Source organism: Rissa tridactyla, chromosome 5 (assembly GCF_028500815.1).
Source record: "Rissa tridactyla isolate bRisTri1 chromosome 5, bRisTri1.patW.cur.20221130, whole genome shotgun sequence".
Classification (NCBI taxonomy): Eukaryota; Metazoa; Chordata; class Aves; order Charadriiformes; family Laridae; genus Rissa; species Rissa tridactyla.
The window spans coordinates 48789315-48804091 of NC_071470.1; the positions used below are offsets into that span (position 1 = coordinate 48789315).

Sequence of the window (14777 nt, forward strand, 5' to 3'; positions counted from 1 at the left end):
GTGAAAATTTTCATGAGGTCTGAAGTCTTTCTAAGTCTTCAGTTCCTAACACATTACAAAACAAGTTCTTAAAAGATATTCTAGTGCTAGTGTTTGGTTGCTGTGTTTAACATGATTTTATCACCTGAAGACTGTTCTGTATGGCTGCTTCTTGACAGTTTTTGTGGTGTATATCCTGTTTTTGAATGCTTAGGTGTACAAGACCCTTCTTTTCTTTTATATGCTGTGATATCTTCACAAGTCAGGAAATACCACAGCCTTCCCTTGCTGGTTAGCATTTGTAAGGGTTGGAAGCAATTTATGCAACGAATATTAACTTAGTACACGTGACATGGGATTAGTATTTACAGAAGCACTTCCTGTGGCAGCCACCTTCATTGGTGGGAAGGGCGCTGGGGGAGGAGAAGAGTTTAGCAGGACTTTCACGCGGTTGCCGTGTTTCTAGAGAAGCTGCCCAAAGCAGTTCAGAGGCGGAGCAAGGCTTTATGTTTTGAGAAGACAGAAGATACTTTGGCACTTCTGCATCTGTTAAATCTGGGAATTTAATACAGAATTGACAACAGTAACGCAGCTTAGTTGTCTTGCATGATTTAGTGGCAAAATTAGTTCAAGTACAACCAGTGATTTAGTTATGCTGTAACTAATGATCATGTTATTATTTCAATTTTAGCAATTTCTTCACAGAAAAGATACACTATTTAGCTGTAAAAATTTCTTTCATATTTATGTTTCTTGACTCTGTTGTAAGCTACTTATGTTTAATTTGTTTAATTTCTTTTCAGTGTTTGTTCTTGCCTCTTGAAACGAGAATATTGTCAAGCGTTTAGCTTCACGAAAGGCTGGCTTCACCAGTGAAGCTGGCTTCAATAATTTTAGTGCTTCCTAACCCCTAGTCACTGTCACCAAAATTAGCCGAGTTAAACAAATGAACCCATCGAGCTAACTCCATCATCTCTTCTCCTTTTTGAAGACCATTCTTCACCCAGATCTCCTAAGTGATGCCGTCCCCAGCTACGCTGGCTGCAATTCGGGGTGATGAACTGAGCTGTGGGGGCAAGAGTAAGTTTTTAGGGTCAGTAATTCTGTAAACAGGCTTTCCCACCAAAGCCAGCACCTGTGAACACACGCTCCCCCAAGTTGTCGCTCCACATTAACATCTGTAGTTATCTCCGGTGCTGTTGGATACAATGTAGGGATATTGTTACCTAACCAGAACAAGAAGATGATTTGGACAGGAGGGCCTTTCTTCAAAAACATTCTTAGCGCTGCAAAGACAGTAACTTAATAGCTGAATAACCAAGAAAATGTTTGCTTTCCTCCTGAGGAAACATGCAGTCAAACAATTAATCTGAAATGAATACTCCTGATTTCTTGCTGAGACTTTAGAAATAATTACTGAAATTACTTCTTTGTGAAAAAACAGGTCTAGAAGCCAAGAGATTTGCTGAAGTCAGCGAAAGAAATTTTGTTGGTGGTGTGGGGGGGTGTGTGTGAAGGAAAAAAAGGCTAGAGACTGCTTTTTATTGGGTATTATTAACACTACAGCAGAGAGTAGTCACAGTTGAGTCAAAGGTCAGATTTTTGCTACCTGAAGTTCTCTTATAACTAGATCCATGAGCTGAGACAAAGGGACGTCATCTTTTATGCGCTGCTAATCTTAAAGTCAACTGTGGGCTGTGTTGACCCTTGATGACTATTTAGATAAATATAGTCTAAAATAAATGTCACCCATATGTAACCTGTTTTAGAATCAGTTGGCTCGCAGGTTTTAATTAACACCATCTTAGCAAGCGTCCGTATCTGTATAGATAGGACAAGTGATATTTAAACAAACTCTGCTGTCAGTTAAGGAACATCAGCAAAAATGGAAAGGATCTCTTTCATGTTTGAGTCTTGCTGCATGCAGGACCATCTGATGTGTGTTAGGGAGCAGCACTTCTTAAATAATTTTACACGCCAGGAATTAAGACAGAAAGTCTAAAAGGACGGGTACAGTTGTTGCTCTTGCAGTAGAGAGTCATAACACCAGATCCTAAATGCTGACTCCCTGAGTAGGGACAGAAGGAAGATTCCTCAGCTTTATGGCCTGGGGTGCATACGGGATCTAATGCATAATTTAAGACATGGGTCCCTCAAACGTGGAGTCCTACGTGCTCAACGTGAGCTGCAGGTGATGACTTGCAAACAAGGTGTGTGTGCAGTCAAAATGCAAACAGTTCTGGTGTACAGAATTTTTATTTCGTGCTCAGTCACTGGCTGGTGTAGATTACTGAAAGTAAACGTTTCTCACATAATAAGGTCAAAAATCTGCTGAGGTCAATAGCCTATGGTTATGACTTCCTTACTGAATTTCAGTCTGTGCTGCTTTGAAGGGCAGACTCTATTTATATACATCGTAACTCCAGCTAAAAATTAAATAAAAAATCCTAAACACAAAAAAATCCGTCAAGCAGAAGTAAAAGTGGATGATCTGATTTCCCTGACAACTTTTGCATCCTATTAGTTACTGACAAAGACCTCGCTGTTTCAGCATGTGAGTAGGTCCCTGCATCACTTTTGATCAGTATCGTTCTTTCTGCAGAGTTTTTAGCCATGAAAGGGACTTTCCTGCCGCTTACACTTCTGTTTTCCATGACTGGGGATATGCCTTGTTGCTGTCAAGTAGAAGAACTGTATTTGGTTCTCATACCCTTAAGGATAGCTGTCCCTGTATTTTGCATTGTGCTTTAGATGCCTCTGTCCCTGGTTAAGACTTCAATACATCTGAAAATATTTGTGGAGATTTGAGGGGGTTTTATCATGGTCATTATATGGCTTAGCTCAGCCAACTGAGGTCTGAATTCTCCCAATAACCTTTAATTTTGTCACATGGAAAAGTTCATCTTCTGTTTATCTGCTGGTGCTCATTGATATTTCCAGTATGTGTTTGGTAGCGCACTCTGTACAGTATCGAAGTTACGTATTTCAATCCTTCTGCATCCCAGGCCGTAAAACTGCCTGTAACACCACTTTGGAGCGTGTTTGCATTCGAATCAGAAAACGAGCTCTAGGTCTGCTGCGTTTCCTACAGCTGCAGGGACCTTTTGAAGTCAAGCGCAGGTAGCATTTACTTTCTCTGGATTCAGGTTTACTGAGTGAGTTTATTCATCGCAACATGCTTTGCCATTTGCTCACACGATGAGTGTTGTATTTTCTAGTTAAACTCTCAAAATAACTTTTGGTATACTTGTTAGCTAAAATAACATAGTCATAATTATTTTAGTAATAATTCTGTTAATGGTTCAAAGTAATGTGGATTACATTTTAAAAAAATAATGGTGAATTCAGCTGACATCTACTCTCTTGCAAATAAAAGAATCATTTCTGATGGGATCTGTATGGATTTAGTTACTTAAGATGATTGTTATACTTTCATGTGCCCACTGGAATAAACTGTAGCTCTGTTAAGTCTGAGATTGTTTAATAATTTATTGCTTCAATTTTCTATATTTCAGCCCCTGATGTGTGATAATACGTGGAGTTACTTCACTTTTCCTTTCAAAAGCAACGCAGAAAATATACTTTCTTTTTTATTTTTGCAGCTGGCACTGTATGTGCTGTCATTCCTGGAACCCAGGGACCTTCTGCAGGCAGCCCAGACATGTCGTTACTGGAGAATTTTGGCTGAAGATAATCTTCTCTGGAGAGAGAAATGCAAAGAGGAGGGTAAGGCTGAGCAAAGGGATGGATGTAATGGTCAAAGTGTTGCTGTTGTAAAAAAGCACAGTTCATTTACATAATAAGCTTAAAGTTTTATGAAGGCAATTCGTGTGACTTTCAATTTACTGCTGGTGATGCTCTGGGCTACGTGGTATGTATCTATCTCTGTTGAAAGTAGGAAGCAGGAACAATTCATGGAGTAATGAAACTCCAGTTAAGTTTGAACATCCTATTTATAAAGTATACTGGGTGTATGTTTTAAAAATACAATTATTTTTGCTTTTTAACCTAGGCAAATAAAAGCTGAGATGTAAAAATGATAGGAGTATAGTCTTACAGTTTGTAAATAACATGGAGGAAAAACTGTTTCAGTGGCCGGGTAGAAGGGATGCTGCAATTTCACATCATTTGTAGTAAAATTAATAGAGAAATGGCACATGGTTGGGAAGAAGGTGCTAACTTGATTGCTTAGAGAGGGACACACAATCCGTAAGCCACGTGGGTGTTGCCAGCTCGTGCCAAATCGAGAAGATACAGTGCTTCAGCAGTAATATGAATGGGCAAAAAAAGGCTCTCAGGAAAGTAGCTGCATATTGGAGCACATGAAGAATGTAAGCTTTTATTTTTAAGGAGAATTGTATGAACAAGGAGTCTAGTCTGGGGAGCAGAGCACACGCATGTCATCTCAGAGCAGTACCAGTCTTGGACACGGGCAAACACAGGGCCCTGTCCAGGCTGCCTCGGAGTATGGAGACAAGAACTTGTGAGAGGTTGGTGCAAAACCCGGCAATGTGAGTGTAGCTGGCTATTTGTAAAGGCACCTAAATTAATTAGTTTTATTTTGCAGTGGTAGCCTCTTAAATCTTCTCTAAAGATTCTCCTCTTAAAATTTCAGTGAAAATGCATGAAGGGGACAGAAGGAGAAAAAAGGAGAAGGTTGAGAGAGGAATGTGCCTACATTCAGGAGCTTAGAAGTAAATGTGTCCAGGCATGAGAGCACAGACAAAACCATACTGTAGACTGCTTAGTAATATGAAGGAGCGGTTAATTCAAGACTTGCAGATAGAGACACCAGAGAAGGGGCTAAAAGCAGGAGTGAAATCCACATACTGGCAAGAGACAAGACTCTTGCTAGTAATGAGATGCAGCGGAGAGAGAGGAGAGAAATGGGTGAGAGAATTGTTTAAAAAAAAAAAAAAGATTTATTTGTAGTAGCAAGGCTAAAAGAAAGCACTGCTGCTTTAGTGTCAGTTCAGAAAGGGCATACGTTTCTGAATTCTCATATTCTGATATTTTGAATTCTCAAATTCTGAATTTTCATAATTCCAGCCAGGAGAGGACAATGCCAAAAGCAAACAGCCTTTCAGATCAAGAAAATAATTAAGAGCTTACTAATATCAAGAGTCACAGTGAACTTAAAGGTAATGAGGATGGGTGGCAGGAGAGGAGGACAGGAGACAGAAAGGTTTACTTTTTGAAGGGTTCCAAAATGAGTGTATGAGTGGTTATGGAGTTTGCTGGACAATGCCCATTTGAAAAAGGCAATATTCTGCTACACTGCCTCAGGAAGGGGGGATTCAGACCAAGCTAGTAGTTTGCCAGCAAAGAGTGATGAAGTAGAGCGTTTTTCAGCCATGATTACGGTAATGATTATGCTTAAACAACAAGGAAAGCAGTATTAAGAGCTGAGGAGCTGGGCAGCGTCACACGCAGTGCGGATATTGGCATGCGGGAGGTTGTTACGTCAATGCGGTATTTAATGTCAGAGGTCACTGTAAAGGCTTGGGAGGGAGAGAAGTTGTTTCATTTGGGGTGGCCTCATCTCTCCCCCTCCCCCCCTTTTTTTTTTAAATTCTTTTTAGGGATTGATGAACCATTACATATCAAGAGGAGGAAAGTAATAAAACCAGGCTTTATACACAGTCCGTGGAAAAGCGCCTACATTAGACAACACAGGATTGATACCAACTGGCGGCGAGGAGAACTGAAATCGCCTAAGGTAAGTTTCTGAGCTGTGTGCATGCTGCCATGAACAAAGCAGCATCCACTCCTAGCCTTGGTTTTGGTTTTTTTTTTTCCTTTGGACAAGCCAGACTATCCATGCACAAAAAGCAATGGATTGTTACAGAAAAAAAATAATTAAATAGTTTGTATTTTGGCTTACCTTGGGTTTAAATTAATTTCTGAACACCGTATTAGCAAATCAAAATGTGATTCTTTATACAGCAGAATACTTTCACTGCTGTTCTAAAACATTCTGTACAGTTTTGTGAATGCCTATAAATACACCAGTCTCTGGGAAACAGAAAATCTCAGGAACTTGATATTTAAAATGAAACATGCACATACATATCTAATATATATAAATACATACATCCATGTATGTATTTGTAGAGCCGGGCCATGTTGCATCCTAAATATATTCCACATCTATTCTGTGATCACTTCATGCTTTACTTTTATACATATTCTTCTTCTTGAGCAACACAAGACAATAACTTCATTCCATGTTAAGATTTTTTGGTTTTTTTTTTTTAATACTAAAATTCTTTAATTACATTGATATATTATCGTTGCATCCTTTCCAATGTGAAGATATGAAGCTTTTGTAAAATAAAATAGCAACTGTCTATTCACGGCTGGTATTGAACAAGCAGTCAGAAACATGAAGAAAAACCATATTCGTAGCCTTTTAAGATTTTAAGGCAATTTGCCCATTTTCTTGATTACTGTACAATAAAAATAAGAACCAAAAAATGCTGGTGGAAAACCTATGGCTATATCCTGCTCTTTCTTTGGCCGTGACTTATTTACATGTCTGGCAATGGCTCTGTACTTCTTGCCTTGATACGCCACATCAAGTTATCTTGGAATTATTATTAGAATTACAGCCTCAGGCGTTATCCAAATGCCCACTTCATTTCGATGAACATCTTGAAAAGTGTTCAGATATCTTAAATAAAAAATTTTCTCATCCTGTGTATTCTGATGAGGATTTTTTTTTGCTGTATTGCAGTAATACATACTGAATTGCAGTTTATCCCAAATCAAACACTGAAAATCCCACTTCTATAAAGCAACATTCCAATCCACCTTTCCAGCACATTAAATTATCGCTTTTGTTTGTATTTAATTGAGTTAACGGTTTTCCATTTTTTGACTTTGGTGCTGCCTGGCATTTAATAGATTACAGTGCTTGGCTGGCAAGGGAAAAAAGTAGATATAGTCAGCCTGGACCACCAAAATACAAATATGCAGCAAATAATGCAACCCCATCCTTTTTGTTTAAGATTGAAACAATGCTTAAAAGATAACAGTCGGAGCGAAAAAACACTCAAATGAAAAATAAAGAGATGGAGTAATTGTAGGGGAATTGAGCAGTGTCCGGTTACTCATCTAGCTTACTGTTTACTGGTACTCTGATTTTTCCTGGTACTTTTTGGAGGCTTACAATAACTGCAGTGAGCTTGCGAGGCAAGGCGGCATCACTCCATGGAAGAAGGAAAATACCTTCTTTGGTCCCAGCTGGTGGTAAATTAGACTTGACACACGGGATTAAGGGGCCTTATTATTATTGAAGCAACTCTAGCATTTTATAATTTATGAATCAGAAGAGCACTTTGTTTCTCCTGCTTCTCTCTAATCTCCTGTGTTAAATTGTGACTGTATGTTTTTATGTTCTTTATTGCCAGGTGCTCAAGGGCCATGATGACCACGTGATCACATGCCTTCAGTTCTGTGGGAACCGAATAGTGAGCGGCTCTGATGACAACACCCTGAAAGTGTGGTCAGCGGTTACAGGCAAGGTAATTAAGTCGGTTATTTTGCTGAATTCCTTAGGAAATGAGCTACAGGTAGAGCACTGGTACGTCAGAAATGCTGCTGTGCCATCAGACCGCGCTGCGGAGTGGTCTTTAGTGCCGTCTGGTGCAAGAATCGGAAAAAGTACCAGTAAACATTTGGGTCATCTTTTCCTACAGAGAAACTAGTCTGTTTCCAAAAAGTCACCTTGATGTGAAATTGCAATGCTGCTCATGTTACCGTTGGCATATATCCTTGTTCTCTTGGCAATTCTGCTATTCTTGTGGAGTCGTTTGTGACATGGATTCAAAAGAATTTGGACAGATATGCTACTTTATCTTCCTTAAAGCTTAATTTAGCCTGCTTTTACCCCTCTGGATCTCTCTTCCTCACTTGTCTCCTAGCATTCTTTCTGTTGTTTTCAAGTTATTGAAATGGGGTGTTCATTTTACTGGCTCTGATTTCAAATACAGAATTTGTTTTTCTTTCTAAGCTACTATATTGCTGAGCCACCAAAAAAAAAAAAAAAAAAAAAAAAAAGTAACTTGCTTTAGGTTTAAATATTTCCTATTAAATTAGATCCAGCTCAGGCAGGAATTTAATAAGCTTCAATAATTTAATTTTGGCTTAGGGAAGCAAAACAATATGTGCAATCAAAAAGACAGTACTGAACGTTTCGCTCACGTTAGGGCATCACAGCGACTCAGCACAGAGATTTTTTTTGTTTTAAGGTGACTGACTGACCACGCTCCAAGGATATAGAAAAGGCCTCAGGGAAACAGTACTTTTTCCTTCTAGACTAGTATTGTGTGTACTTAGCTTTGCTTTAATGATACAGTTACGTGAACAACAGGACAGCTATTGAGGGTAACATGCTTAAGATGCAAAAGGTATCACCACTTTATAATGTTGAAGCTGAACGTATTAAGCGTTTATCTTTGCATGCCTAGAAGATTCCTGACGGGATTGTAAATACTGTTGTGGGGAAGAATAAAAGAAAAAGCAATGGGCAGCCTCACCCTGCCTCTGTTGGCTTCCCTACAACAAACTAATGAACAAACCCATATTGAAATTTGCATTTTTTTAATTGAAAAGGGCAGCCTAAACTCAGATGAAAAATACTTCCTCTCAAAAGCAAAACGTGCCTTTAAATATATAAAACTGGTCATAGTAGCATGACTTAACAATTCATGTTCAGTAATTTTTTGAAAGTAATTACAGATCCTAGTGTGACTATTTACCCTGAACCTTTAAAAGAGCCAAAAATTGTCATGAAAGATGGAAGAGTGCTGTATCAGCCCTCATGCTTAGTGGTGCTGAAGAATTAATAAAATAAAAAAAAACCCTAAAGGTTGGTTTGTGCAAATGAACATGACTAAATAATCCCCTTGACAGATGTAAAGCCCAAAATAAGGATTCTATGTTCTTACTGCTTTAGAAGGATGATTTCTTAAAATATGAGCAAAGCAGTTAAAATTTTTTAAAAAATGGGAACTGTAAAAGTGAATAACAGCTATGAACTGAAAAAGATGGATTTGATAGCAGCGAATTATGCTAGGAGCCAGGAATTGCAGAAGACTGGTAAAAAATGTTAAAGAACAGGAAATCTATGTACAGCAAAAAAGCAAGACATTTTCAAGGATGTTAGAAAGAACAGGATATTAATAACAGAAATTAGTATACTACCACTGATGCAGAAAAAATATTTATTTGGGGAGAAAATTCATGTGATGGAAATGCAGCATGCAGTGATAATAGAACACTTCATTTCAGCAGAAACCCACAAGGATGTTAAACAACAGCTACCAAAGTTACAGTTTTTCTTATTATAGTTGATCCAGATGATCTGTATTTGATGATTTTTTTTCTGAAGTAACCTGTGGAGTAAAATTGGTGTTTTTTCAAAAGGTATGAGCACAAGCAGAAGATCCAAGGGATGGCCAGAAAGCTAAAATGTGTCAATATTTAAATGGAGTAAACTGAAAGACTGGGTATTTAGGATACATTATCTCAGATAAAAAATATTGGACTACATCAAGAGGAGTCAACTAACAGTTCAAGGAAGGCCACGGAAACTAATGCCACTTAGCATTAGATTACAGAAAAAGAGATCGTCAAACTGTCTTGACCTCTTTTCTTGTGCAGTTACACGTTTGACTGATAAAAATAATAGTGCAGAAATAGATGGCTATGTGCACTGCAAGACTCTATCCCTATGACACGATTGAAGAAAAAAGCAATGCAAAAATCAACATGGCACATATTTAAATGGGTTAGAAAGTGGGTAATTATAGAGATCATGTTGTTAATCTAAATGCAGAATCTTCATGGAGTATCTTTGTAGAGGGGTCTTGCAAGGATCTCTTCTTGTCTGTGCTAATTAGCACTCAGCTGCTGCCTGGTGAGAAAGCATATATAGTCGTTACTTGTAAGGAATGCAGCCTGGGAGACGGAGACAAGTCATTGTTCCAGGGTGACGGAGGTTTTATAGACGTAGGTGTGAGCAAACACTGTCTCTACATGGTGAGAAATCATGTCGTGCATTTGGGATCAAAGAAGGTAGGCTGTGCTTATGTAGTGTGGGATTCTCTCTTGGGCAACAATAAAGTCTGAAAAGGGTTTGAAACGTGATGTTGCAGTATTGATGCTGTAGCTACAGCTTACAGAATGCGATGTTTCCTGGATAAACAAACAGAAAAATAAAATAAAATAAGAGTATGTGGTTTATAGATTGGTGGTAAAACTACTAAGTGAATGCTCTCTCCAGTTCTAACACTTACGCTTCAAAAAGCTATTGGAAAACCTGCCGTGACTCAGAAAAATGCCAGGAAAATGACTCAAGGCTGCAAAACATACCCTGTATTGAGAAATCTGGAAAGACAGTGTAGTTTATCAAGGGGAAGATTATAGGGAGAATTCCTTATAGTCAAAGTACCAACAACGGAGAGAGAAATTTGATGAATATTTTCTAAAAGGTGGCAATTTTTAGTTGAATCATAAAGCAGCCTCCAGGGGTCTTCCAGATCTTGCTATGAGAGACTACTGTTACCTCCTAGATTACTTTTTCTTAAGTTTCCATTCAACTCTGTCACAAGGGTAACTAAGCAAAATATTTCTTTTCAGTGTTTGCGAACACTGGTTGGGCACACAGGCGGAGTCTGGTCGTCACAGATGAGGGACAACATCATCATCAGTGGATCTACAGACCGGACGTTGAAAGTCTGGAACGCTGAGACTGGAGAATGCATACACACCTTGTACGGACACACCTCCACCGTGCGCTGCATGCATCTCCATGAGAAAAGGTAAGGCTTTGTCCACAGCTACAGCCACAGTTTGGCTTGTAATTCACATTTGTGTTCACAGAAAATGCCTGTTAAACTTGGGTACCTCATCCAATGCTGGTGAAGTACAAACCAGGCGAAGCATTCACACTAAACTACATAAATCGACAAAAGGGAGGAGATGATTAATAGAAGCAAAAGCATAAGAGTACTAATTAAAGAACGGAAAATTGAGTCATGTACTTTATAAAGTCACATTCTGTGTTATTTCAAAACATTCTTTGTTACGCTGTGATCTGGTCTCCCACGCTCTGAGTAATTTCTCCTTTTTGTCAATGCTACAAACTTTACTCATTTTACAGAATGACTTTTTAAGTGTTGTCACTGCAGTAATTTATTAAAATTTTAACTGATTATATCATAATTTCTACAATCGCAAACCATGTCTTGATTCAGCCAACAAATGTTGTCAAAGCTCTTTTGCTTGACTGTGGCATGGAGCTGTTGACAGAGCACCTATTGGTTGCATTTCTTCTTTTTTGAAGAACGATGAGGTTTTTTTCTTTATCAATTCCATTAATATTAATTCCTTCTATTTCTGTTCTTGCCTAAAAAGAAGCTTTTAAAAGTATAAACTTAAAAAAAATCAATCAGAATAACTGTTACTTTACTAAAAGTAAAACTTCTAAAGATCTTCTTTGTTTAATTGTTATAATTAGTTAACTCGGTCATTAAAACAGAACGCTCACAGGACTGGCTTGAGCTCAGCGTATTCATAAGCTTTCATAGATAGATACAACAATCCACATAATTTCTCATGGCATCATTTTGCTGTTCAGGAATGAATTGCTTTTTTAAATACTGATTGCTAATTATATCAAATGGATGGACCCTGAGGAGGTGAGTAGAGCACGGAAGAAAACCACTCGAGTCATTTGCGACCAGATCTTTGGTGGCTAGTGGACTAATGCTATCTAATGTCCCAAATAAAAACTCATAACAGATTTATACCCAAGTCTAATTGTTTTAATACTTCTATGTCCAATGCTAAGTACAGGAGGGGTTTTCTTGTTCCTCCAGAGTGGTCAGTGGTTCTCGAGATGCTACACTGAGAGTTTGGGACATAGAGACGGGCCAGTGTTTACACGTTCTGATGGGCCACGTAGCTGCAGTTCGGTGCGTTCAATATGATGGCAGAAGGGTTGTAAGTGGTGCATATGATTTTATGGTCAAAGTGTGGGATCCAGAGACAGAGACCTGTCTGCACACGCTGCAAGGGCATACTAACAGAGTCTACTCGTTACAGGTACGTGATTTTCATCTGCTGCTTTAGTTTCCTTAAGTAACATTTAAAGTCAGTTTATTTCACCTCATTTATTAAATTGTGGTTACCTACTCCAGAATTACACAGGCCGCAAGAATATAGAAGTATCTGTGATAGTCCCGGTCTTTCATTTTCTTACACTAGTTGTATGTGATCTTAATTTAAAGACTGCAATTTTTTTAGAGGTGCTACTTTTTTAAAAGCACACGGTACAATAAAGCCGAAATACCTACAACAGCAAGTTAAGTAATTTTCTGGGTTGTTTGGTTGGTTTTGTTTTTTTTAAAAAATCTTGCATGTATTTTGGAGCTATCATTTTGGTTTCCCCAAAGAAATTCCAATGTTACTATTTTAAATAAATCAGATTATATAGTAATTGAAAATGCACCAAAAAACCCCACTGAATTAATGTTCTTAATTACGCAGATCTGTCTATCCTTACTTTGTAGTCTCGTCTTCCAGTTCCAAACTGTAATTCATAGTAAGGCTGAACTAAACTTTTTAATGTTCTGATGTAAATCTCCAGCCTTCTACTTCCTCTTCTCTGAGCAGAGGCCAGATCTACAACTGTGAGGCTTTGTCAGCAGAGACGTGTTACTGTAGATGCAGGTTTTTATGGTACCGCTCCGTGGCATGGCTCTATTGCCCACCAGTCACCCCACTGCTCATCAGAACTATGCTGGCAAAGATAGACATAGACCTCATGTAGGCTCGGCTTACCTTTACCAACCCAAAAGATCATCTCCTTCATTCATAGAGTCAAAGCATCACTTCCAGGCGTTGAAAGGCAAAAGAAATTAATTTCATGCTTGTGCCTGTTCTCACCACAATCTGGCAGGACTTGAAAAAGAAATTAACAAAGACAGTTCAAAATCGGGAAATTGCATTCGGCATGTAACTACTCCGGGCTGTGGCTCAGAAAGTGAAGCTCAGTGCTAGAGACGTTTTTCATAAAGCGTATCTTTCATAAGATGTATCTCGCCACAATAGATGAAATATAGACCTAATTGGTTTCCTTTCCCAAAATATGTAGTAAAATTTATCAAAAATCTCCAGCCCTTCTCTTACATTTGTATGCTGAGGAGTATCCATTCTCTAGACAAGCAGCAAGCAAGTTAAAAATGCTGTAATACCTACAAATCTCTTAAAAATATTCTGAAGGCTGTATTGCACCTAGGGCAGTTTGAGACCATTATATGTTACTCTGCCTTATTTTCACCAGTGGCTCTTGGTTTGGCCTATGAATATTCGTGTCTTGCTCTGATACTGTAGTAATAATGGCTCAAATAATCGGGTTATGTTATACACACTGATACTATTTACACCCTGTAAATGGAACTTGGTATTCTAAAACAAATTTCTGGGGTGCAGGATGCTACAGGTGCTTACAGTTTTAGGACAGAAAGAGTCTTTAAGATTGCGTGGTGAGCTCCTGCCCTTCAGCCTGGAACAGCCCCAAACAGCAGAACTCCCATAAACAGAATAAACAGCGTATATAACCAGCCTGTCCTCCCTGTCCCCGCTCCATGGCAGGTTCTCTCATACCTCAGTCTTTCCCCATTTGCAGACATTTTTCAGAGATCCTTATGGAGCAGCTGAAGACTACTGACCGTGTTGTGTTTTCTTAGTCTTTCTTAGCTGCCTTTGAAGTAATCCACAGATTCTCAGGGTTCGTGGATAACAGCTCAACCACTGATCCAAACTGTTGTCTGCTTGACTATAGCAATATCAGAGTAAAGTTTCTTCTTGATGCCCAGCCTTAAAGCTCTCTTTCTGAATACCTTATGTACGTGGAATACAATTAATTGGTGGGAATGGGGGAAAGAATTCAAAATTTGTTGCATCAATCTGGTTTAGTTCTGTTTAGGGAAGAAAAACATTCTCTGGTGTTTCCACCCAACGAGTCTGCTGGGCTACTGAGCACTCCTCGTCCTTTTATCTGAACTCAAATTTGTTCACATCCTCTTTTGAAAGCAGGGTGCCCAAAACAGGATGCAAAATGCCAGTCAAAGTCTTATCAATGCTTAGTAGAAGCTAAAAGTTATTTTACATGCCTTACATAGCATACCCTTATGTCAGATACTAGAGTGTCTTATTTTTTTTGGTATATTTTCACCAGAAATGCAACGTATACAGCAGATGAGCAGTCTGCATGTGCCAGTCGCTCTCTGCATTCTTTTGAATGTAGGTGCCATGCTCAACCGTATTTGACTGTAGAGATCTAAAATGTTTTCTGCAGGTTTTATAAAAAGAAGTAGTCTCAGATAGAGAGTTCCCTTAATTGGGTTCATTCTTCACCATTATTAAATACCAGTCAGTCCACACGGACAAGTAGTGCGGGATTGCCCGAGCTGTAACAAAGACTCCTGCCCAGCCATCATTCTGCCGGGCTGCAGCTGTACCTTCATTCATTCCCTGCCAAGCTCAGATCTTCACAATTTTCTTTTGACTTCTACACTCTTTGCTTTGGGTCAGGTCTACCATTTCAAATGTGACTCAAATCCTAATGAAAATACTAAATGCCAGACACCACCTTCCCCTCCTCCCCCACAAAGTCTTTCTGATCTCTCCAATAATGCTATGAACAAAGTTCTGAACGGGGTAGTATCCCTGCGTCAAATTTGCCTCCCCCTTTATGAGAAAATACAACCGAGACGTCTGCTGTTTCA

General features: G+C 38.8%; 1 protein-coding gene across 4 annotated transcripts in view; it reads left to right on the forward strand.

The window, feature by feature from the left end:
- Positions 1-14777, forward strand: part of FBXW7 (F-box and WD repeat domain containing 7) — a 183090-nt gene that overhangs the window by 163336 nt on the left and 4977 nt on the right. For all 4 annotated transcript variants that reach the window (XM_054202199.1, XM_054202198.1, XM_054202200.1 and 1 more), the window contains 5 exons: positions 3582-3705; positions 5562-5698; positions 7392-7505; positions 10624-10805; positions 11865-12090. In XM_054202199.1, the coding sequence (XP_054058174.1) occupies positions 3582-3705; positions 5562-5698; positions 7392-7505; positions 10624-10805; positions 11865-12090 (783 nt within the window). The remainder of the gene's footprint in view (positions 1-3581; positions 3706-5561; positions 5699-7391; positions 7506-10623; positions 10806-11864; positions 12091-14777) is intronic.